This window comes from Hemitrygon akajei, chromosome 11, assembly GCF_048418815.1.
Source record: "Hemitrygon akajei chromosome 11, sHemAka1.3, whole genome shotgun sequence".
NCBI lineage: Eukaryota > Metazoa > Chordata > Chondrichthyes > Myliobatiformes > Dasyatidae > Hemitrygon > Hemitrygon akajei.
In genome coordinates, this window is record NC_133134.1 from 38,922,567 (window position 1) to 38,945,658 (window position 23,092).

The following is a 23,092-nucleotide window of genomic DNA, read 5'->3' on the forward strand; positions in this document are numbered from 1 at the left end:
TGGACATGTACCAGAAAATCTGAGTTATGGCTGAATAAGTAAAAACACACCAAGTTATCATCTTGAAAGTGTATTATTATGTTCATTTGCCTCTAGCTTCAACTTGTGAAACCTATTATTAGGCTGAAAAAGGACTACACAAGTATTCAAGACATTAATTATAAATGACACAATTATCAGAATATTCATGAATATTACTATTTCCCTAAATGGGAAAAATATCTTCCTCTTTACCTATTTTTCTTACTTGCATAAAGCCTTACTTGTAAATATCTGCATTGTGAAGATTTAGAAGTAGAAGTTATTAATATAAAAGATCAGCTATGATCTTATTAAATGGTAAACTGAGCATGAGGGGTTGGAACTCCTGCTTATTATCTTAAGTTCTTATCAACTGAAAGAAGCATTCTTTTGTTTCAATGTGATCAGATTTAATCTTTAAATTAGAACTAAAAGGAATGAAAGCAAATAAATCAAAAACACTTCAATAACAACTGTGGATATTATATCTACACCCTGAAGTGAGACATATGTGTTAAATAGTAAGATAATATCTGTTGCCAAAGTATCACAGAGATATGAGAAAATAAAAAAGGTAAAGAATTACAATTAATTAATATAATATTTCAGTTGAGGCTGAAATACTTCTATTGCTCTAAATGTGGATATATTCATTTTCTCCCAGACTGAAAGTGGTCAAATTTTAATTTTGCTTCAGAAAATCAGATCACAATCCAGAGAACTGAAGTTCAGTTGTTCATAAGTCTAGATCAAATGGTTGTGGTCCAAATCCTACTCAAGAGATGAGGAGAAAAAAAAAATCAAGATTAACACTTGAATGAAGGATGGAGTTCTGTACTATTAGCAGTGCTATCTTTAAGAATGGGCATTGAATTAAGATACTCTGCCCTCACAAGAGTATATAAAAACAGATGTTACACTATTTCAAAGTAGAGTATGGCTTATTCCCAATCTTGCAGCCAATACTTATCCCTCAATCAGCATTGCAAAATTATATTATCTGGCTCTTGACACAGTGCTCTTCACTCCTTTAAGGGAATTGGTGTGTGTAAATTTGTGGCTGTGTTTCCAATATTATTAAAGTGATTACATTTCAAAAGTACTTCATGAAACTTCAAGGTCATAAAAGTACAATAACAATGTGGGAATGCTGCATTCTTGTGGGGTCAGGTTAAACATGATTTTCGGTCTGGGTCCTGCACCTACCTGACATTCTAACTTGCAAGATTCTCTGGATTGGTGGAATAACATTCAACAATATACACTCCTATCTTCAGCCTACATTTTGCAAACCCCAACTTGTGATCTTCACCTCATAAATGTTGAATCCATCTATTCCCCCAACATAATGGCATATTACTGAAACTCACTTAAATGCTTCACTTCCTAGCCCAAATAAAGACTCTGGTCTCATCTTCAGACCTCACCTCCCCATGATCTCTTTACACTACCCAATTTATTTTATGCCTCCAATAAAGAACATATCAAGTGAAGTCCATACATGGATTCAAAGTGTAATACAGCACACACACAGGTATTTTGATTCAACTCACCCATGCTAGTCAAGACACCTGTGTAAGCTAATCTTATTTGTCCCTAAAGCTTTACTACCCATGTCCCAATGCAGATGTGGTTTAAAATGTGGTTATACTGGCTGCCTCTACCACCTCCTCTATCAGTTTGTTCCATCATTCTTTGTGTAAAAAAATTGCCCCTCAGACTCCATTTGACTTTTCTCCTTTTCACTTTAAACTTGTATCTTTTGATTTTAGAATACCCTAACTGGAAAAAGAATCAGGTTTATTATCACCGGCATGTGACGTGAAATTTGTTAACTTAGCAGCAGCAGTTCAATGCAATACATAATATAGAAGAAAAAAAACATAAAATAAAAATAATAATAATAAATAAATTACAGTATATGTATATTGAATAGATAAAAAATTGTGCAAAAACAGGAATACTGTATATTTTTTTTAAATTGAGGTAGTGTCAAGGGTTCAATGTCCATTTAGGAATCAGATGGCAGAGGGAAAGAAGCTGTTTCTGAATCGCTGAGTGTGTGCCTTCAGGCTTCTGCACCTCCTACCTGATGGCAACAGTGAGTAAAGGCCATGCACTGGGTGCTGGAGGTCCTTAATAATGGACGCTGCCTTTTTGAGACACCGCTCCCTGAAGATGTCCTGGGTACTTGGTAAGCTAGTGCCCAAGATGGAGCTGACTAGATTTACAACTGCAGCTTCTTTCGGTCCTGTGCAGTAGCTGCCCCCTACCCCCAAACCAGACAGTGATGCAGCCTGTCAGAATGCTCTCCACAGTACATCTACAGAAGTTTTTGAGTGTGTTTGTTGACATGCCAAATCTCTTCGAACTCCTACTGAAGTATAGCCACTGTCTTGCCTTCTTTATAACTGCTTTGTAACTTTATATATGTTGGGACCAGGTTAGATCCTCAGAGATTTTGACACTCAAGAACTTGAAACTGCTCACTCTCCCCACTATGAGGATCGGTACGTGTTCCTTCGTCTTACCCTTCCTGAAGTCCACAATCAGCTCTTTTGTTTTACTGACGTTGAGTGTCAGGTTGTTGTCGTGGCACCATTCCACTAGTTGGCATACCTCACTCCTGTACGCCATCTCGTCACCACCCGAGATTCTACCAACAATAGTTGTATCATCAGCAAATTTATATATGGTACTTGAACAATGCCTAGCCACACAGGTAGCCAAAAGTCTATCTAATCTTTCTATACTCTTCATAATTTTATAAACCTCAGTTAGGTCATCCCATAACTTCATTTGCTTCAGGGAAAACAGTCCCAGCCTATTCAGTTTCTTCTTATAACTCAAGTACTCCAGTCCAGGCAATGTGCTTATAAATGTTCTGCACCCTCTCTAGCTTAAACAAACCTTGGTATAATGTGGCAACATGTACTAAACAAAATACACAAAGTGTGGTCTACAAACATGCTATAACATGGTATCTCAACTATTATACTTAAAGCTCCATCCATTGAAGGCAGGCAAGCCATACAGCTTCCTCACTACCCTATCTACCTGTGCTACCAATTTCAGGGAACTGTGTACTTTCAGCCCTAGGCCCCTTTGTTTTACAGCACACTCCCAGGGCCCAGCCATTGATTGTGTATGCCTAGCCCTAACTTCCCAAAATGCATCACATGGAATTAAACTCCAACCACCATTCCTTTGCCCACTTTCTCAGTTGATCAATATTCCATAATAACCTTCTTCACAGTTCACTATACTGTATCACCAATATTACCGTCATCTGCAAACTTATTAATCACATTTAACTGGTGGTGGGTGGTAATAGCAACTGCCCTTGAAAGCCCTTCTCAAATTCATCAAATATTGGGCATACTGATTAACAGGATTGTTAAGAGGAAGATACAAACCTGGAAACTGGTTTTGTTCATTTAAAAAATAATTCAGTTTTACTCAACAAGAATGTAGAATTGATAGAGTTTGGTTTCTTTTCATTTATTTGTGAGACGCTTTGTGAAAATATGTATAATTCATATTTATGTTTTCTTGTAATGCTTTGTGTCTGTGATGCTGCTGCAAATAAGATTTTCATTGCACCTGTGCAGATACGTACTTGTGCATGTGACAATAAGCTCGACTTGTGGAAAATCAAAAGGGTTAAAAGAACCTGCTGCAAACGGCCAACCTGGTAATTCCTGTGAATCCCCTTATGCATCACTTCACCTTTCTTCTGTTCTATTTCAAATGCAGCGGCTCTCATTGTAGATATTTTTATAATACTTTGGATACAAGGATCTTTTTTTACAAGAACATACCCTGAGCTTTACAAGAAACAAAAATATTTTTCCAGTAAAATAATCTCATAGGAAAAAAGTGTTTCTTGGTTTTTTTTTGTAGTTTATCTTGGCAAATGAACTGTTTCTAGAAATAACAGGCTAGAAACTTCAGATGGGAAACTAAACTGATTACCCTCTTCAGATAAAACCTTTAGAATGTCTAAAATTAAATGTGCATCAATCAATAGATATAGAAAACAGATTAAATTGATAATCTAAATTGCAGCTGTGTGAAGAAAGTAAACATTTTCTGCTGTTTATTTGAGTGAGATTCTGCTTGAATGAGAACAGATTAGCAGTTCATGGCAGTATTTTAAAAAGATGTTGGCCTCTAGTTCTGATTCTCCAACTCGGGGTGGAATAAAACTGAATTCATTCATCTTATCTATGCCCCTTACAATTTTATGCACCTCATTAAGATCACCTCTCAGTCTCCTATGCTCTAAGGCATATATGTCAAACTCAAGGCCCGCGGGCCAAATCCGGCCCGCGGTGGAATTATCTTTGGCCCGCGAGATAATATCTAATTACTATTAAAGCTGGCCCCAGTAATCAAAGCGCCTATGGCGTATGATATGGCTAATGCTGAGTTTATTCAGGTACCAGGTTTTCAGGGTTTTTAGTGTTTATTCGGCAGTCTTGCTCGGCAGTCTTCTTCATAAGAAACGGAATTTGTAAAGTGAAACACTTTGTAGTTATAGCAGAGACTGAGACACATGAGAGCAGGCTGAAAAAACGGAGGCAACGAAAGCTGCGTTCGCACGCGTCCGACTGATCCGGCCCGCATGAAGCTGCATTTTGCTCAATCCGGCCCGTGACCTAAAATGAGTTTGACACCCCTGCTCTAAGGAATAAAGTCCTAACTTGTCCAGCCACTCCCTATAACTTTGTCCTTCAAGTCAGAAACATCCTTATAAATCTTTTCTGCACTCTTTCCAGTTTAATAATATCTTATCAAGGGCCATATGAAGTTCATATGAAGTCTACTATCCTGCCCTCAACAACTTTCAAAGTTCAAAGATATGGCGTGGAATTGGCCCAGCAATACCCAGTTTTTACCCTAGCCTAATCACAGGACAATTTTCAATGACCTATTAACTGGTACATCTTTGGACTGTGGGAAGTAACTGGAGCACTGAGAAAAAAATTCAAGCATTCCATGGGTGGACATATAAACTCCTCACAGAGGACACTGTGATTGACCTCCAAACTTTGACACCCCAAGCTGTAATAGCATTGCACTAACCACTATGCCACTGTGGAACCCAATCTTTATGGCATTCTATCAGGTCATCCCTCACCTTACGCCTCAGAGAACAATTCAAAATTGTCTAATCTCTCCTTTTAGCTAATAATTTCCAATTCAGGAAACATTCTGCTGAACCTCTTCTGCATCCTCTCCAAAGCCTCCACATCATTCCTCTGATATAGCAACCAGAAATGCACACAATTCTCCAAATGCAGCCCAACCATTGTTGTATACAGCTGCAATATGACTTCCATACTTTAATAGCCAATGTTCTAACACATGCCTTATGTTTTCTGGACCACTGCCCTATTGGTTCTGTTAAACATAGAAAACCTACAGCACAATACGGGCCCTTCGGCCCACAAAGTTGTGCAGAACATGTCCCTATCTCAGAAATTACTAGGCTTACCTATAGCCCTCTATTTTACTAAGCTCCACGTACCTATCTAAAATCTTCTTAAAAGACCCTATCGTATCCGCCTCCACTACCGTTGCTGGCAGCCCATTCCAAGCACTCACCACTCTCTGAGTAAAAACCTTACCCCTGACATCTCCTCTGTACCTACTCCCCAGCACCTTAAACCTGTGTCCTCTTGTGGCAACCATTTCAGCCCTGGGAAAAAGCCTCTGACTATCCACATGATCAATGCCTCTCATCATCTTATACACCTCTATCAGGTCACCTCTCATCCTCCTTCACTCCAAGGAGAAAAGGCCAAGTTCACTTATCCTATTCTCACAAGGCTCGCTCCCCAATCCAGGCAACATCCTTGTAGGTCTCCTCTGCACCCTTTCTATGGCTTCCATATCCTTCCTTTAGTGAGGCGACGAGAACTGAGCCAGTACTCCAAGTGGGGTCTGACCAGGGTCCTACATAGCTGCAACATTACCTCTTGGCTCCTAAATTCAATTCCACGATTGATGAAGGCCAATATACCATACGCCTTCTTAACCACAGAGACAACCTACGCAGATGCTTTGAGCGTTCTATGGACTCAGACCCCAAGATCCCTCTGATCCTCCACACTGCCAAGAGTCTTACCATTAATACTATATTCTGCCATCATATTTGACCTACCAAAATGAACCACTTCACACTTACTTCGGTTGAACTCCATCTGCCACTTCTCAGCCCATTTTTGCATCCTATCAATGTCCCGCTGTAACCTCTGACAGCCCTCCACACTATCCACAATACCTTCAACCTTTGTGTCATCAGCAAACTTACTAACCCATCCCTCCACTTCCTCATCCAGGTAATTTATAAAAATCACAAGGAGTAAGGGTCCCAGAACAGATCTCTGAAGCACCCCACTGGTAACCGACCTCCATGCAGGACATGACCTGTCTTCAACCACTCTTTGCCTTCTGTGGGCAAGCCAGTTCTGGATCCACAAAGCAATATCCCCTTGGATCCCATGCCTGCTTACTTTCTTAATAAGCCTTGCATGGGGTACCTTATCAAATGCCTTGCTGAAATCCATATACACTACATCTACTGCTCTTCCTTCATCAATGTATTTAGTCACATCCTCATAAAATTCAATCAGGCTCGTAAGGCACAACCTGCCCTTGACAAAGCCATGCTGATTACTCCTAATCATATTATACCTCTCCAAATGTTCATAAATCCTGCCTCTCGGTGTCTTCTCCATCAACTTAACAACCACTGAGGTAAGACTCACTGGTCTATAATTTCATGGGCTATCTCTACTCCCTTTCTTGAATAAAGGAACAACATCTGCAACTTTCCAATCCTCCAGAACCTCTCCCGTCTCCATTGATGATGCAAAGATCATCGCCAGAGGCTCAGCAATCTACTACAGTTACTACTGTACTTTCAGGAGGCTATGGACTTGCAACCCAAAATCCTTCTTTACCTCAATAATCTGAAGAGTCCTGCCATTTATTGTATGCTTTCCTCTTGCTTTTGACTCCAGATTTGTCTGTATTAAGCCCTATCAGCCATTTCTCTGCCCAAATTTCCAAGCACTCTATATTCTGCTATATCCTTGACAACCTTCCTTAATATTCGCAAATTTTGGTCATCTGCTTGCTTACTAATCAGACCAGCTAGATTTTCATTGAAAGCGTTTAATATATATTATAGAAAACAAAGTCACCAAGCTCTGTTGAGAGAAACACTCTATTGTGACCAAGCAATTGTGTATCCTATTTACCAACCTTCCCTGGATCCTATGTGACTTAATCTTCTGGACCAGTCTACTATGAAGGAAGACTGCTAATTGAAACTACATTAAATAAAGGTATAACTATATTTTTAAAACTATTATTTTAGTTACTTACAATAATGGGTCTAATTTGTTTTTGGTCCCTTGTTTGTTCCTTGTTATTCTAAATGTTCCCTTACAAGCACTTATCCCATTCCCTTTAGAAAGATATTGCTGAATCTGCTCCAACCATCCAAGGTAAACAGTATAGAGCTTAGAGTGATATACTATGCAAACAAGATTTTTGGTCCACCTAGTCCACACTAACCATCAAATATAGATTTATATTCATCCTGCGCAAACCTGCTTTTATTCTCTCCATCCTATCACTCTCCCTGGAAATTATCACTCACCTACATACTAAAGCCAATTTACAGTTGACTATTAATCTAACAACCTGCATGTTTTTGTTATATAAGGAAGAAGAGTACCCAGAGGAAATTTATACAGTCACAGGAAGAACATACAAAGTCAGCAGAGGTTAGAATTCACCTGGTTTGCTGGAGATAAGACAACAGCTGCACTAGCTGCGTCATTGTGCCACACTAAAAGTCATGGCAGATTACTCTCAAACAACACTCAACAATAACCAGGGAAAATTAGTAATAAAGTTTTAAATTTAGTTGAAGCTTAGTCCTGCCGAAGGGTCTCAGCTTGAAACATTGACTGTATTGTTTTCCATAGATGCTGACTGGCCTGCTGAGTTCCTCCAACATTTTGTGTGTGATAAACTTGGTGGTTCATTTGAGATATAATTATTTCTTTTGCATTCATTTGCTGCTCTTCAATGTTGCTTAATAGTGTGATCATCAGTAGCAGAAATGTACACATGGCAAGTTCTTGCTAATCTACTATATTTAAAAGAGCTTTGTTTAAAACCTGTCAGAAATAATTTCATCACTTAAATATGTGCCACATGTTCATAAGCTTAAGTCTTAGCTAGAAATGTCTTGCTAAGATTATCCAATGCTAGCGTAAATTACCTGTGGATGGTAGGATTTGCTGAATCAAATGTGGGAGAGCTTTCAAGATTAATTGGTCGATATTTCTTGTCTGTCCAGCACCATGCTTGGTTATGTTCTTTAACAAAGCTTTTGGCATCTTTCTTAATGTCTTCATTTTGTGTTCAGTATCTTTTGTCTCTGACTACAACTTGGAATATTTAGCTATATTAAACCTTATAATTAAACCAATTTCTTAAGAGATTACACCCATAAAATGTATAGAGACTGGGTGAATCTGAAGGGTGAATCCTGTTCATTATTGTTCTTAAGAATTCATTTAAAAAAGGTCTGTCATTAAGTATTGAACAGTCACTCCACAAGTCACTGCTTCCAATTGCTGAAAAAACTATCAGATTTCAGTCAGTATTTTACCCAGTAGTTATCTTTCTGCAAAAATACAGAAAAAACAACTTCTTAAGTTTAGGAAACACACACACAAAGCCAGTTGGAAATAGACATATATAGGCAGAATCTTGACTTCTGGTTTTACCTTGTGTTTGTCCATTTTAAACTAAACATGCATTAAGACCAATGCTGTCAGCCAACAGCTCAAAAATGTTCATCCTTTTAATATATTTTTAATTATTTTTAATTTAGGGGTACAGCACAGTAATAAGCCCTTCCGTGTGACCAATTGACCTACTAACTCATATGTGATGGGAATGTGGGAGGAAACTGGAGCACCTGGAAGAACGTGCAAACTCCTTACGGACAGCAGCAGAAACTGAATTTGGATCACTGGCGCTGTAATAGCATATTATAGCTTATAATTATGTAATAGCTTATCATTATGCTACCGTGTTACCCAATAGTAAAACAATGTACTTTATACTATGCCAATGAAAATCTCATGCCATTTATTCTCACAAGACGAAGTTCACCATTTATTAACATATTATTTGATTGTAACATACTGCAATCCTCCTTCTGCTCCAGCATTTACTCTTACAAATTATTAATCAATTAACAACATAACATACTGGATATTGCTGACTTGCACAATGTATAAATATTCATTTCAGAATTAGAAAATAATCCATCCTTAGCTTTCCTAATTATCTTCAAACCACTAACAATAGGTTAACTTCTCAGTGCCTGTTATTCACAGACAAGTACCTTGTGCTTTCAGGTCCTCAATGCCCCGAATGTATTTTGGAACTCTCTGCTGGATGAAGTACAGTAGCTCAATGGAGTTGGACATCCAGAAGAAAATATGTTGCAGGTCTGGAACCAGGTCTGTAATACCGATTAGAGGTTGAGATACTGGATCCTGCCTGGAGTTGAATAGAAAGAGAAACAGCAGGACAGAATTCATTAATACCGTACATTATTTTGTTCCCAGCATAGAAAAGACAAGCCAGGTGACAGTGAAATCCTGCAACTAATAATGAAGAGCATATATGTAGTGTTGTTTCATCAGAACTATGAACATCCTTTCAAGAGAATTGGAGAGGCAAGAGTCAACATAATATACTTCCAGGATCTACTGTGAGTTGGTCATGTGGACTCTACAGTGGGAAATTACACCATTCTGTAGCCAGAGCCCAAATGTATCTTCTCTTTTCTACTGGGGTAATTATAGTTCTGGATATGGCAGTGGATTGTGCCCTAATTAAAAGTCATCCAACCAATTATGAACTATTTGCTATCACACACTGGCACTCCCCGTTAGTATGAACCAATGAAGCAATTAACAAGATTAAAGACTGGCGAAATCACTCTCAATGGAGTAATCCCATCCGCCTCATTCTAATTCTTGTTATTATTCCTGTGGCCTTAGAAATTCTCTCTCATCTATCCATCAACTCACCATTTTGCTACCCACCTACACTAAGATGTAATTTATAATGGTCAATTAACCAACCAACACATTTTTGGGATGTGGGCAGAGACAGGAGTACCTAATGGAAAGCCACATTCTTACAGAGAGAACCTACAAATCCCACTCAGTCACTACCCAAAGTCAAGATCGAACCAGAGTTCCTGAAGCTCGTAGACACATCTTCTTGCCATTCTACAATCCCACACACAAGAACAGCCACAGCATCACACTGGGGAACAGAACAATTTCATACCTGTACCTTTCACTTCGGATAATATCACCACACTGATCCATCTCATGCAAACTAGAAAAGAGTTTTGAAATTCTTTTGGATTTTGAGATGGTCTTTGATATTTACAATCTCAGGGTTGTATATGGTGATGTATATGTACTTTGATAATAAATTTACCTTGAACTTTACAAACATGACTCTCTTTGGCTGTATAAACACTCAGTCTGGTGGAAACATTTGCCCATCTTAACTAGGGAAAAATAATGCCCTGCTGGCGAAGATGCTGTACATGTTATCTCTTGCATCAGAGACTATACATTCCATTTGGTCTGTAAATAAACAGGGCTTAAACCAAGTACAAACAATTGATAAACAAACAAATGAATTCTCCTCATACAGGAGGAAGATTGAAAAATCTGGCTGAGTAGTGCCACAATAACATCCTCTCACTCAAAGTCAGCAAGACCAAGAAGCTAATTATTGACTTCAGGATGAGGAAACCAGGGGTCCATAAGCCAGTCCTCATTGGAGGAACAAAAAGTGGAGAGGATTAGTTACAACAAAATAAATATTATAAATAGTGCCAAAGAGGAATGAACCACTCAGAAATATGGTGGCAGAGGGGAAGAAGCTGTTCCTAAATATTGTTGGCAATTCACAATTAGACTTCAAAATCAAAGCATAAAGAGTTAGAAAATGTAAAAATGTTTTTTCTCAACACTTAAACTAGTGAACTTGACCATTTAAAATTTGAGACAGCAGAACCCCGCAGGCCTCAACTCAAAGCAACAGTAAAATTAAAGTAAAAGTGCACTTACAATACATTACTCTAAATGATGAATTGGTATTAGAATTAAATATTGAAAAATCCTATTCCACTGAAGATTAAACCTGAATATTTTTAGAAATGTTATTAGTTACTTTGAGTTACTTAATGTCCCAAGATTTCAGCACCAGATAATTAAAAACGGAACTGTATCTGAAAGCTCAACCCCATTTAGATCAGAAAATGCTTGAGCCAATAATTTTTGCTACAGCCTAAAGTAAGAAATTGGCCAGCCGGTGGAGTGCTGGCATCAGCACCAGACTTTGAGGTGAGTGGTCCCGGGTTTGAATCTGGCTGGCTTCTTCTCCATCCATGCTGGGTTGAGTGTCGAGCTAGCAACTTGGCCTCAAAACAAAAACAGACAAAATGATAAAGAAACAGAAAGGTTGCCACTCGATGAGCCACAAGTAGCGGAGAGGAATATTTTAATAAATGAGAAATTATGTAATTACTGTCTTAAACCAGAATAATTTTTCAGTAGTGTACTGGGCCAAGAAATTTTGAGAGATTGTTCATTTGGCATTGGTGAGAACCAGAAAAACACTGGAATAATAATGGACAAATGAGAGCAGGGTGAAGATGAGTATCAGATTCCGTCCTTTTATAAACCTAACTGTTGATTTGTATAGAATTTACATCACTTAATGTTTTTACAAACTTTATCAAAAAAATTAACAATGAGAAAATGCCACCTCACGAAAGATGTATACAAAGACTCAGTGTTAAAGTACTAGAATCATTGTGCAAGCCAGTGTTTTAAGGAACTTACTGTTCAGTATGTTTTTTTGCCAATTCTTTTGTCTTCCCCTGTGTAAAAAAATTATACCAATTAAATAAGATAAAGCTGATCTGATTATGTCACACGTTAAGTACTTAGTCATTTATCATCTTTAGTTGCATCGCTATCTTGTGATACTTGCTACACCTATAGCTATAGAAGGAATACCTTCCATATTAAGCATCAAAACAGCAAGTAGAATTACAGGTAGTTGACTAACCCCATTATTGGATATTATTTTAATATATATAGAGGAGTAACACAATATTGATATACCAAGTTTTTTAAACATTGGGCACATTTCCCCTTTCATGCCATGAGACAGCAGCACTACCCACTGTATTATTGTGCCGTCAACTGTAAAAGATTCCTTAACTTTGTTTCAAAAGGAACAGTGTGAAGGTCTAATACCCTTCCAGTTATTCACTCTCAGAAATAACAAAAACTCATATGTTCATAATATCACATTTGTCGTTTGTGAGAGCTTACTGTAAGGAAAGTTTCTGCCACATTCCCCCTATAGAAGTGACCACACAGTAAAATAAGTTAATTCATTGTGAATTGCTTATAAAATACTAAGAGAACAGTAGTGAAATTTAATTGTTGGTGGGTTGGTATGAGGGCAGCTTAAAATAGAGAAATGTAATACAAATCATACTGAAATGTATTAACATAGTTTAATAAATGTGACCACCCCTCTACAATTTTCTTTGTCTGGAAGGCTAAAATAAACAGTGCTGAAAACACTCAGTAAATCAGAAAACAATGGTAAATGGGGAAGCAGCATTAATAGTTCTGATCTGAGACCATTCCTCAGGTCCCTTCTTTTGCATTATGAGTGTTCTTCAAGAGAGATAATAAATAAATTCCAAACAATTCACTTGTAAAGAGCTAAGCAATTTCCAAGTTCTTGGAATCTCTTGCCGTTCTTTCTTCTTTTAAGATGCTCTTTAAAATATCGCTTTGTAATCAACTTTAGATCACTCATGAGACCATACAGGATAGGAATAGAATTGGGCCATTTGACCCATCGAGTCTGTTCTGCCATTGTATTATGGCACATTTATTATCCCCCTTAACTCTATTCTCCTGCCTTCTCCTTGTAACCTTTGACACACTAATTAAAAACCTATCAAACTCTGCTTTAAATATACCCATCGACTTGGCCTCCAGAGTCATCTGTGGCAATGATTTCCATATTTTCACCATCCTCTGGCTAATGAAAATCCTCCTCATTTTTGTTGAAAATGTACGTCTTTGTATTCTGAGGCTGTGCCCTCTGGTCTAGACTCTCTCACTATAGGAAACATGCTCTCCACTTCCACTCTATATAGGCCTTTGAAAATATGGTAGTTTTCAATGAGATTCCCCCTCATCCTTCTGAAATGCAGCAAGCACAGGCTCTTGTGAACCCTCTGCAATGCCAGCACATCCTTTCTTTGATCAGGGACCCAAAACTGCTCACAATACTCCAAGTGTAGTCTGACCAATGCCTTGTTAATAACTCTGTATGTAATGATTCCAAATTATGACTACAGTATATAAATTCTAGTTGTGATTGAAATAATTAATCTCATAAAGTATTTTATAAAAGCAAAAATATTATTACTCAGGCAATAGTTAACTCAGTACTGACCCAAACTATCGCTTGCATCCTATTCACAATCTTCAGAAGGAGCTTCATAAAATCACCTGACTGGAAGGTTGTGGCTGAATGCTGAACACATAGACAAAGCAGGCAAGCTGGAGTTAGCTTATGATCATCTCCACCAGGTTCAATGAGAGTCAAGATTTTATCAATCAGCACATCTTCAAAGGCCTGTTCATATTCCAGTTGTAGCTTCCTTTTATGAACAGTAGTGTTTCTGTTTGCAGATGGGATGGCATTTTTTGGCATGTTTGCTGAGTAGTTCTTAATAATGGAGCCACACATTTTGCAAATGGTGATTTTCCGGTTACTCTTATGGCTGGAGAAGCAGTGCAAATGCCTCAGCATGGAAAATGTTTGAGCTGGCAACTTTCTAGCAGCTGAAGGATCCTTGAAAAGAAAAATGTAATGTTGTCCAAATCCAATCAGATCACCATGCCTCAGTTCTGCTGGTCCTTCCACCGGTATGCAGTTCACTACTGTGAAGGCATTTGGGAATGACTCCACAATGATCTGTTCTTCATGGCAACTTTGTTTTTTTGACGGTTTAATTCTTTTGATTTTACAATGGAGAGAAAGGATGTCAGGTGATGATAAGCAGATGTTGGGCTTTACTGAAGCTGTTTCTTGACCTATTATTTGCTTCTCACACTCTAGGGGATACACCAAACAATCCTGTGAAAACAAAATCCAGAGCTCACACATTTCACATCCTCATTGAACAGTCAAAAAGACGGGTTATGGTGCGACAGACAGGTTTATCAATGGAATTGCTGTCAAATATTTTTAATGACCACAAAGGACAGAACATTTTTCTAACTATCTATTCAATAATCTTAAGGACAAAGATCGAGTTGATGAGTGAAGACTTCCTTCTATCAATATTTTATCAAGTAAATGACTTTAAGTACCGGTACTGTACATTGTGACTGTAATCACTATGCTTGTAATTATAATTCTCCACATAATCTCTCCTTTAAGCCATATTTTTGGAATTAAAAAGTAGTTAATGCATCAAAATTTTGAATGAAATGTAAAGAGTTTTAATAATATAATCTTGCTAATTCTTTGTGATTACACATAGGTTAAAATCTTTGATTCAAATGGCAACTCTTCAACTTGAGTTAAAATGTTCGATGCACTACCAAATCCAGAGTGCACTCTGTTGCAGTACTGTGAAAATACCTCAAATGTCTTTCAGATGGGATATCAGAACAAAACCTCCTGCACTCTATGGCACTACTTCAAGAAAGAGTGGTGTACCCAGTAGAGTTGTTGCCTCACAGTTCCAGTGACACTTGGTTCAATCCTGATCTCCAGTCTATCAGTGTGGAGTTTGCATGGTCTCACTATGACCATATGAGCTTGCTCTGAGTGACCCTGATTTCCTTCCACATCCCAAAAGTATCAAGTTGTAAGGTTAATTATCATTGTAAATAAGACATAGGAGCAGAATCAGGCCTTTTGACCCATCGAATCTGCTCCACCATTTCTTCATGGCCAATCCAAGTTTCTTCTCAGCCCCAGTCTCCACCCTTCTCCTCGTATCCCTTCATGCCCTGGCCAATCATGTATCTGTCAACCTCTGCCTTAAATAAACATAAAGACTTGGCCTCCACTGCTGCCTGTGACAAAGAATTCCACAGATTCACCACTCTCTGGCTAAAGAAATTCCTCCTCACCTCCATTCTGAAAGGATGCTCCTCTATTGAGGCTGTGTCCTCTGGTCTTAGACTCTCCTATCATTGGAAACATCATCTCCACATCCACTCTATCAAGGCCTTTCACCATTTGATAGGTTTAATGAATTCACCCCTCATTCTTCTGAATTCCAGTGAACCCTGGCCCAGAGCCATCAAACATTCTTCATATAAGCCATTCCAATCCTAGAATCATTTTCTTGAACCTCCTTTGAACCCTCTCCAGTTTCAGCACATCCTTTTTAAGATAAGTGATCCAAAACTGCTTACCATTCTCCAAGTGAGGCATCACCAGTGCTTTATAAAGTCTCAACATTACATCATCACTTTTATATTCTAGTTCTCTAGAAATGAATGCTAACTTCGCATTTGCCTTCCTCACCACAGACTCAACCTGCAAATTAACCTTTAGAGAATCCTGCACAAGGACTCCCAAGTCCCTTTGCACCTCACTTTTTGTATTTTTTCTCCATTTAGAAAATAGTCAACCCTTTCATTTCTTCTACCAACGTGCATGACCATACACTTCGCAACACTGTATTCCATCTGCCATTTCTTTGACCATTCTCCTCATCTGTCTTAAGACTTTCTGTAGCCTCCCTACTTCCTCAAAAGTACCTGCCCCTCCACCTATCCTCATGTTGTCTGCAAACTTTGTAATAGTCATCAATTCCATCATCCAAATCATTGACATATAACATAAAAAGAATCAGTTGCTACACAAACTCCTGTGGAATACCATGAGTCAGCAGTAGTCAATCAGAAAAGGCACCTTTTAGTCCGACTCTTTGCCTCCTGCCAATCAGCCATTGCTTTATCCATCCAAGAATCTTTCCTGTAATATCATGGGCTCATAGCTTGCTAAGCAGCCTTACGTTTGGCACCCTGTCAAAGGCCTTCTGAAAATCCAAGTACACAACATCAACCAATTCTCCACATGTTTATACTGCTTATTATTTCTTCAAAGAATTCCAATTGATTTGTCAAGCAAGATTTCCCTTGAGGAAACCTTGTTGACTACAGCCTATTTTTATCATTTTATCAAATTGACCCTAGTGTGTGGCTGAGTGGTGGAATCTTTGGGAAGTTGCTGGAAAAAATATGGGAAAATAACATGGGATTATTGTATGATTTGTGTAAATGGGTACTTGATGATTGGCATGGACTTGTTTTGGGCTGAAAGTTCTATTTCCATACTGAATTATTTCATGAGCCAAAGCAAGGTAGTTTTCTATAGTGCCCTGCCCATTACCTATTCTCCATTAGGCATGTTTAAAACAGATTATCTGATCATTAATCGGACTGCTCCTTGAGAGGCCTGCTGTGTGTGAACATTGCCACATTTCCCCCACACTTCAGAAATACTTAACTAGCTGTAAAGCATTCGGGATATTCTAAAAGAAGCACAAAATTACCAAACAGATGCTAATTATTATTCTTTTAATCACTTCTTTTTTATTCTCCATTTATTATGGAAGGGATGAAAACAGACCTAACAAGTTAGAGTCTCAATTGAGAAGAATGCTCAAAACTTTTGGGCTATGAGAGGATTTCATAACAATAATATTGTTAGTTAAGGGTCGCAAATCAGTCACTTTTAATATGTAGGCATGTGAAGTTGTGTCGGTATATTTGCACATTATTTGTTAATACTATTAAAACAACGCAATCCATGTAAGTACATTAAAAGTCGAGTTAGGTATTATCAATTTTTGTAAGTATTAACAAATTTTGCAGAACTTTACTTATCGTATCTGTCTATAGATTGTGCCAGGATTAGTATTTATTATGCTAATTACCTCTTATTAAAATTAAACTTATTATATACCACAAGAAAACTTTTAAACACTGGGAAATGTAATCAGAACTACTGTCTGGTGTCCAAATTTGGGAATGTTCTATATTAGAGAAATGATTTTACAATATATTCTCTCAGGAAAGAGAAATAATTATGAAGATATTTAATTCCAAGTTCAAGAAGTAACAACCCTAATTTCCAGAAAACAATTTACATTCAGAGTTCATTCCCAGGTAATATTTAAAGCTGCGTCATTTCCAACCACAAAATTCATTCACTAATCCAAAAAATTACATGTCCAGAAAAAAATCACTTAATTACTGCAGCTTCCATTTTAACAGCTCTCAAACATAGCAATTAAAATACAGCTTACCCTTTCATAATCAAGCAGAAAAGTGTAGGTTTTGGCAGACTATCTCTTCTTCAGGACACTGAATAGAGTATTTAATTTGGCTTTCGAAAAAATGAATCATTGTACTATTGCCCATAACAACCTCAATGCAAGTAGAATGAACTAAAGAGTAATATGTAATTATACTTCATAGGAAATAGTGATGCATCTTTACTCCTTATTGCACTACTGGATTATGAACTAACATTAACTGCAGCAATTCCAAGTCCCTTAAAGGCAAATGGTGAAACATTTTCTTGGAATATTGTAGTATTTCCGATAAAGGAACTCTGAGAAGAGTTGCAATCTATCTATCTGTTTGGGTGTGCAAACAGTCAATTAGAACTTCATAAAGAAAGCTGCAAAAAAGAGCAAATAATTAGTAGTGTTACGGAAATGTGACTGACAGGTCTGCTAACCTATGTGCTACACCGATTTGACTACCTGAATACAGCCCGGTCAATCCAACAGAGGCAAAACCCTCCCCACCTCTCAGCACATTTACGTGGAACACTGCCACAAGAAAGCATCATCAAGGACTCCCACTATCCAGGCCATGCAGTCTTCTTGCTTCTACTATTGGTCTGGAGGTACTGTAGCCTTAGGTCCCACACCACCAGTTTCAGGAATAAACTGTCAGGACAAAACGTTGACAGTGCTTCCTCCTATAGATGCTGCCTGGCCTGCTGCATTCCACCAGCATTTTGTGTGTGTTGCTTGAATTTCCAGCATCTGCAGATTTCCTCGTGTTTGCGTTTTTAAAGTGAGAAGATAAATGGGTTTCAAGTTGCAGTGTGAGGTGGGGTGCTGAGAACAAAGATCATTTGTACAATAGAGTGCAAACCAAAGATAAAAATGATCAACTCCTTTTAGAAATAGTCTCTTGTAAATTATCTTTGAAAAACATGTGTTTAATGAAATTATTAAATTCAGTACTAAACCCCAAGAGCTGTATTGTGCCTGGTCAGAAGATGAACTGTTCAGGTTTAAACGGGGTGTAATTGAAGCAATGCAGAAGACAAGACAGAGCTTTGATCTGAGTGGGTGTGTAATGGACGTTTAAGGAGACATGTGCCTTGAAGCTTAGTGGCACTCTTGAGGATTGAACAGGTGTGTTCTGCAACAGCGTGGCTCTGCCTGCATTTTAGTGTGTCTGCATTTCCAACTGCTGAATTTTAATACCTTAACATCTTGGTCTGCACCCTATCATAGACATTGCCCCAATTCTTTCCACAACTTAAAACACAGTCTCTTTTCCCGTTCTGATAAAGTATTCTTGAGCCTAAACATTGACTGCTTTTTCCGCACTGATGCTGCCTGATATACTAAGGATATCCACCATTCTCAACTTTTGTTTTAGAAACATAGAAACATAGAAAACCTACAGCACAATACAGGCCCTTTGGCCCACAAAGTTGTGCTGAACATGTCTCTACCTTAGAAATTACTAGGGTTACCTATAGCCCTCTATTTTACTAAACTCCATGTACCTCTCCTAAAGTTTCTTAAAAGACCCTATCGTATCCGCCTCCACCACCGTTGCTGACAGCCCATTCCACACACTCACCACTCTCTGCATAAAAAACTTACCCCTGACATCTACTTTGTACCTACTCCCCAGAACCTTAAACCTGTGCCCTTTTGTGGCAGCCATTTCAGCCCTGGGAAGAAGCCTCTGACTGTCCACATGATCAATGCCTCTCATTATCTTATACACCTCTATCAGGTCACCTCTCATTCTCCATTGCTCCAAGGAGAAAAGGCCAAGTTCACTCAACCTGTTTTCATAAGGCACACTCTCCAATCCAGGCAATGTCCTTGTAAATCTCCTCTGCACCCTTTCTATGGTTTCCACATCCTTCCTGTAGTGAGGTGATCAGAACTGAGTACAGTACTCCAAGTGGGGTCTGACCAGGGTCCTATATAGCTACAACATTACCTCTCGGCTCCTAAACTTAATTCCACGATTGATGAAGGGCAATACACCATATGCCTTCTTAACCACAGAGTCAACCTGTGCAGCTGCTTTGAGCGTCCTATGGACTCGGACCCCAAGATCCCTCTGATCCTCCACACTGCCACGAGTCTTACCATTAATACTTATATTCTGCCATCATATTTGACCTACCACTTCACACTTGTCTGAGTTGAACTCCATATGCCACTTCTCAGCCCAGTTTTGCATCCTATCAATGTCCCGCTGTAACCTCTGACAGCTCTCTACACTATCCACAACACCTTTGTGTCATCAGCAAACTTACCAACCCATCCCTCCACTTCCTCATCCAGGTCATTTATAAAAATCACAAAGAGCAAGGGTCCCAGAACAGATTCCTGAGGCACACCACTGGTCACCGACCTCCATGCAGAATATGACCTGTCTACAACCATTTGGATTTCCCGCATCTGGAGTGTTTTTTTTTTAAACTCTAACTTATAAAGCTATTGTTCCTGTTAAAATTTTAAAATATTTTGAAGTAATATTGCACAGAAGGTTTCAACTTGCTCTTACTCTCTGTTGGTTATACCCCTGAAGAAGCAGAAGATGAGGGGTTTCATAGCTGGGGTACGAGTAACCATCATGAATGCTTGTTACTTGCTTCTCTTTATTGGTTCTGCTGCAAAGATTCCCACTTTTGCATTGACTGTTCTTCTTTACAGACTGCCCAGGTAGTGTTGAATAAAGCCTCTGTTGCTCCTCCTCATGGTTTCCAATGTCAACAAGACTTGTCTCACTGACACTACGTCGAAGAGGTGTTAATTTACGTCTGTAGTCAGACATGGTTAAGTCTTTGCCTTTTGCTCGGTTTCTCTGCAGTTTCCGTGCTTGAGCATTTATATCTGGAAAAGAGTTTTAAAATACAAATTCCCTTTTAATTGTCTACATTCCATTTGAGCAAATTTTGAGTTTCTGATAATTATACTAATTCCTCATTATCTGCTGACTTACTATCCATGGATAGTGGACATGGATCCACATACTCACAAGGTCTGCTGCGAATTACTGAAAGTATTTGTATACACAATCCTTTTTTAGAAGCTGTAACTTATAGTGAAGTTTCCTTACTTATAGAAGAGTTCACCATGCTATTGCAGTCTTACAATCAATTCTGCAGGCTTTAGAGAGATCTATGTTTTTTGTTACCACAATGTTTAACATGGACCTTAGAGTATATCTGTATTTATTTTCCCACAAAATAAATAATACAAATGTGTTGAAGTTTTGGCTACAGATAATTTCTGTTGATATCAGCAGGTATTATGCCTTTTACAGAGGTTAGTAAATGTGCAAGGCTTCAGAATGACAGCTGATTCACCTAAGATGAACAAGTCTGATACTGTTCTCATCAGCCAACATTCTTTGATAGGGGCATTGAGAATCCTAACTTACAATACTTTCCCCACTAACAATTGTCCAATTTAATCTAGGAATCCTCTTATCTGCATGGCATCAATTCTCATGTAAGTACCTAAAAGTATTGGAAATTCACTGATAATTTAAAAGAAAATGCATGGGAGCAATATATGTATAATCATTTTTGTTAATCTTTTATTTGATATTCTGTTTTCATTGCACAGTAACAAAATTTATCTTGAATTCTACAATGATAATAAAATTACATGCTCTTAAGCATTATGGTAACTTCCTAATTATAATATCATTAATACTTCTCCATAGTTAGGTAGTGATTACATTGTCTTCGAATCACTAACCACATTTGTTTTAATTAAGCAATCCACTTCAAGGAATTACCTTTATGAGAGATATGTTGTGGCACTTATACGAAAACATTGATAACTCCCATCTTGCTGCAAGACACTAGTCAAGTGCTTAGAATGCACAATGACTGGATTGGTTTTTAAATCCGAATTTTGTTTTAAATGTATCCTTTTTTTAGTGCTTGACCTTCATACTGGAGTAAGTTAGATCTAATATGCCATCTAGGAAATCCCAGGTGATCTCAATGGAGAATACAATTGGATTGGAATGTAAAAATGGTGATGCACTTATTCCCATCAGTTTCCATATAAATGTTCTAGTTAAAATTAATTAATATGTCATTCCTTGAGGATAAGCAGTGGAGAAATCTACCATTCTACAAGCATCTTCTAGAAAAGTACAGTAAAAATTATTAATTATTTGCAATAGGAATACTATTATATGTATTATATAATATGGTGAAAAACATTTGCATTGCAGCTATACTGATAATTTCAAAATGTAAGTACATTCCAGGACAAGCAATAACAAGAGTGCAGAACCTACTGCTACAGTTACAAAGAAAGTGCAGTGCTGGTAGACAATAAGATGCAAGAGCCTTTGAGGTAGATTGTGAGGCCAAGAGTTGAATTTTAACATATAAGATTTATTTGAGTCTTGGAGGGAAGATTGGTGCTCGCTGCCACTTACGCGCGGGAGGGAGGGGAGCTGGGGGGAGGAATTTGGGGTTCTTAAGCTTATCTGTTGTTCATTCTTTGGGGTACTTCTCTGTTTTTGTGGATGCTTGCAGAAAAAAAAGCATTTCAGGATGTATATTATATACATGTCTCTGACATTAAATTGGACCTTTGAACATTTGAACCTTTGAATAAAGTCCTGAAAAAGTTCTCAGCCCGAAACATCGACTGTTTGTTCATTGCCGTGGATGCTGCCTGACCTGCTGAGTTCCTCCACCATTTTGTGTATGTTGTAGAGAAACGGAAAAAAAAAACTTTCAAAAGGAACTGCATAAAGCATGAAGGAAAAACTATTTACAAGGCTATAGGAAAGGAGCAAGGAAGCGGGACTTGAACAGTTACCTCTACCAAAGATCCACCACTTATACAATGGGTTAGACAGCTTTATTTAATGGCATTCATTATTTTTATCCTCTGCATTATTTTATTTCATCTTATGGAAAAAGTGTTTACAGGCACACTAAACTGTGGGTTATTTAATATAAAATTATGGTATAAAATAATGTGTATCTATTAATAGCTGCAACAAATATTGCTCATATTGGAAAACTAGACCACACAGCAAATTCTCAATGTTAACTCCTTTTTTACTATAACCCAATAAGGAGAAAATATGTATTCACACAAGACTGCATATTTTTAGCAGACATGATTAAATTTTAAAATGTGCCTTCCACTGAGAACCTAAATGTATTTTTGCCCTGATCCTCATCTATCACATTGACATGTAAAGCTATTTACAATTTAACAGATGCAGCCACTGCTGAACAAATACATTATTTAATGATATTGACTGCTGACAGGGTTTGCATTAGTACCTAATTTCTGAATGTGTTCTGAACAAGACAATTGCAATGCCAGAACTACCTTCCTTCTCATAAAATCACTTAATAACATTCCCCATGTCACTGTGTCCACTAACATGACAAAATGACATTGCTGAAGCACGGGAGTTCTTTGCCAGAGTGAAATTTCAATCTCAGCATTTCTACTGGGGCTTCAGCTCCTAAAGGTATATTGATCAAGAAGGTAAGACAACAGCAACTCATATTTTGGCTACAAAGAAGAGTGACTGACTACAGAATGTACAAT

General features: G+C 38.0%; 1 protein-coding gene across 1 annotated transcript in view; it reads right to left on the reverse strand.

The window, feature by feature from the left end:
• radil (Ras association and DIL domains) overlaps positions 1-23,092 on the reverse strand; it is a 100,228-nt gene that overhangs the window by 51,136 nt on the left and 26,000 nt on the right. Inside the window, exons 4-7 of the mRNA XM_073060656.1 lie at positions 20,055-20,383; positions 13,642-14,328; positions 11,997-12,034; positions 9,464-9,621 (exon numbers count right to left, since the gene is read on the reverse strand). Coding sequence (XP_072916757.1) covers positions 9,464-9,621; positions 11,997-12,034; positions 13,642-14,328; positions 20,055-20,383 — 1,212 coding nt within the window. The remainder of the gene's footprint in view (positions 1-9,463; positions 9,622-11,996; positions 12,035-13,641; positions 14,329-20,054; positions 20,384-23,092) is intronic.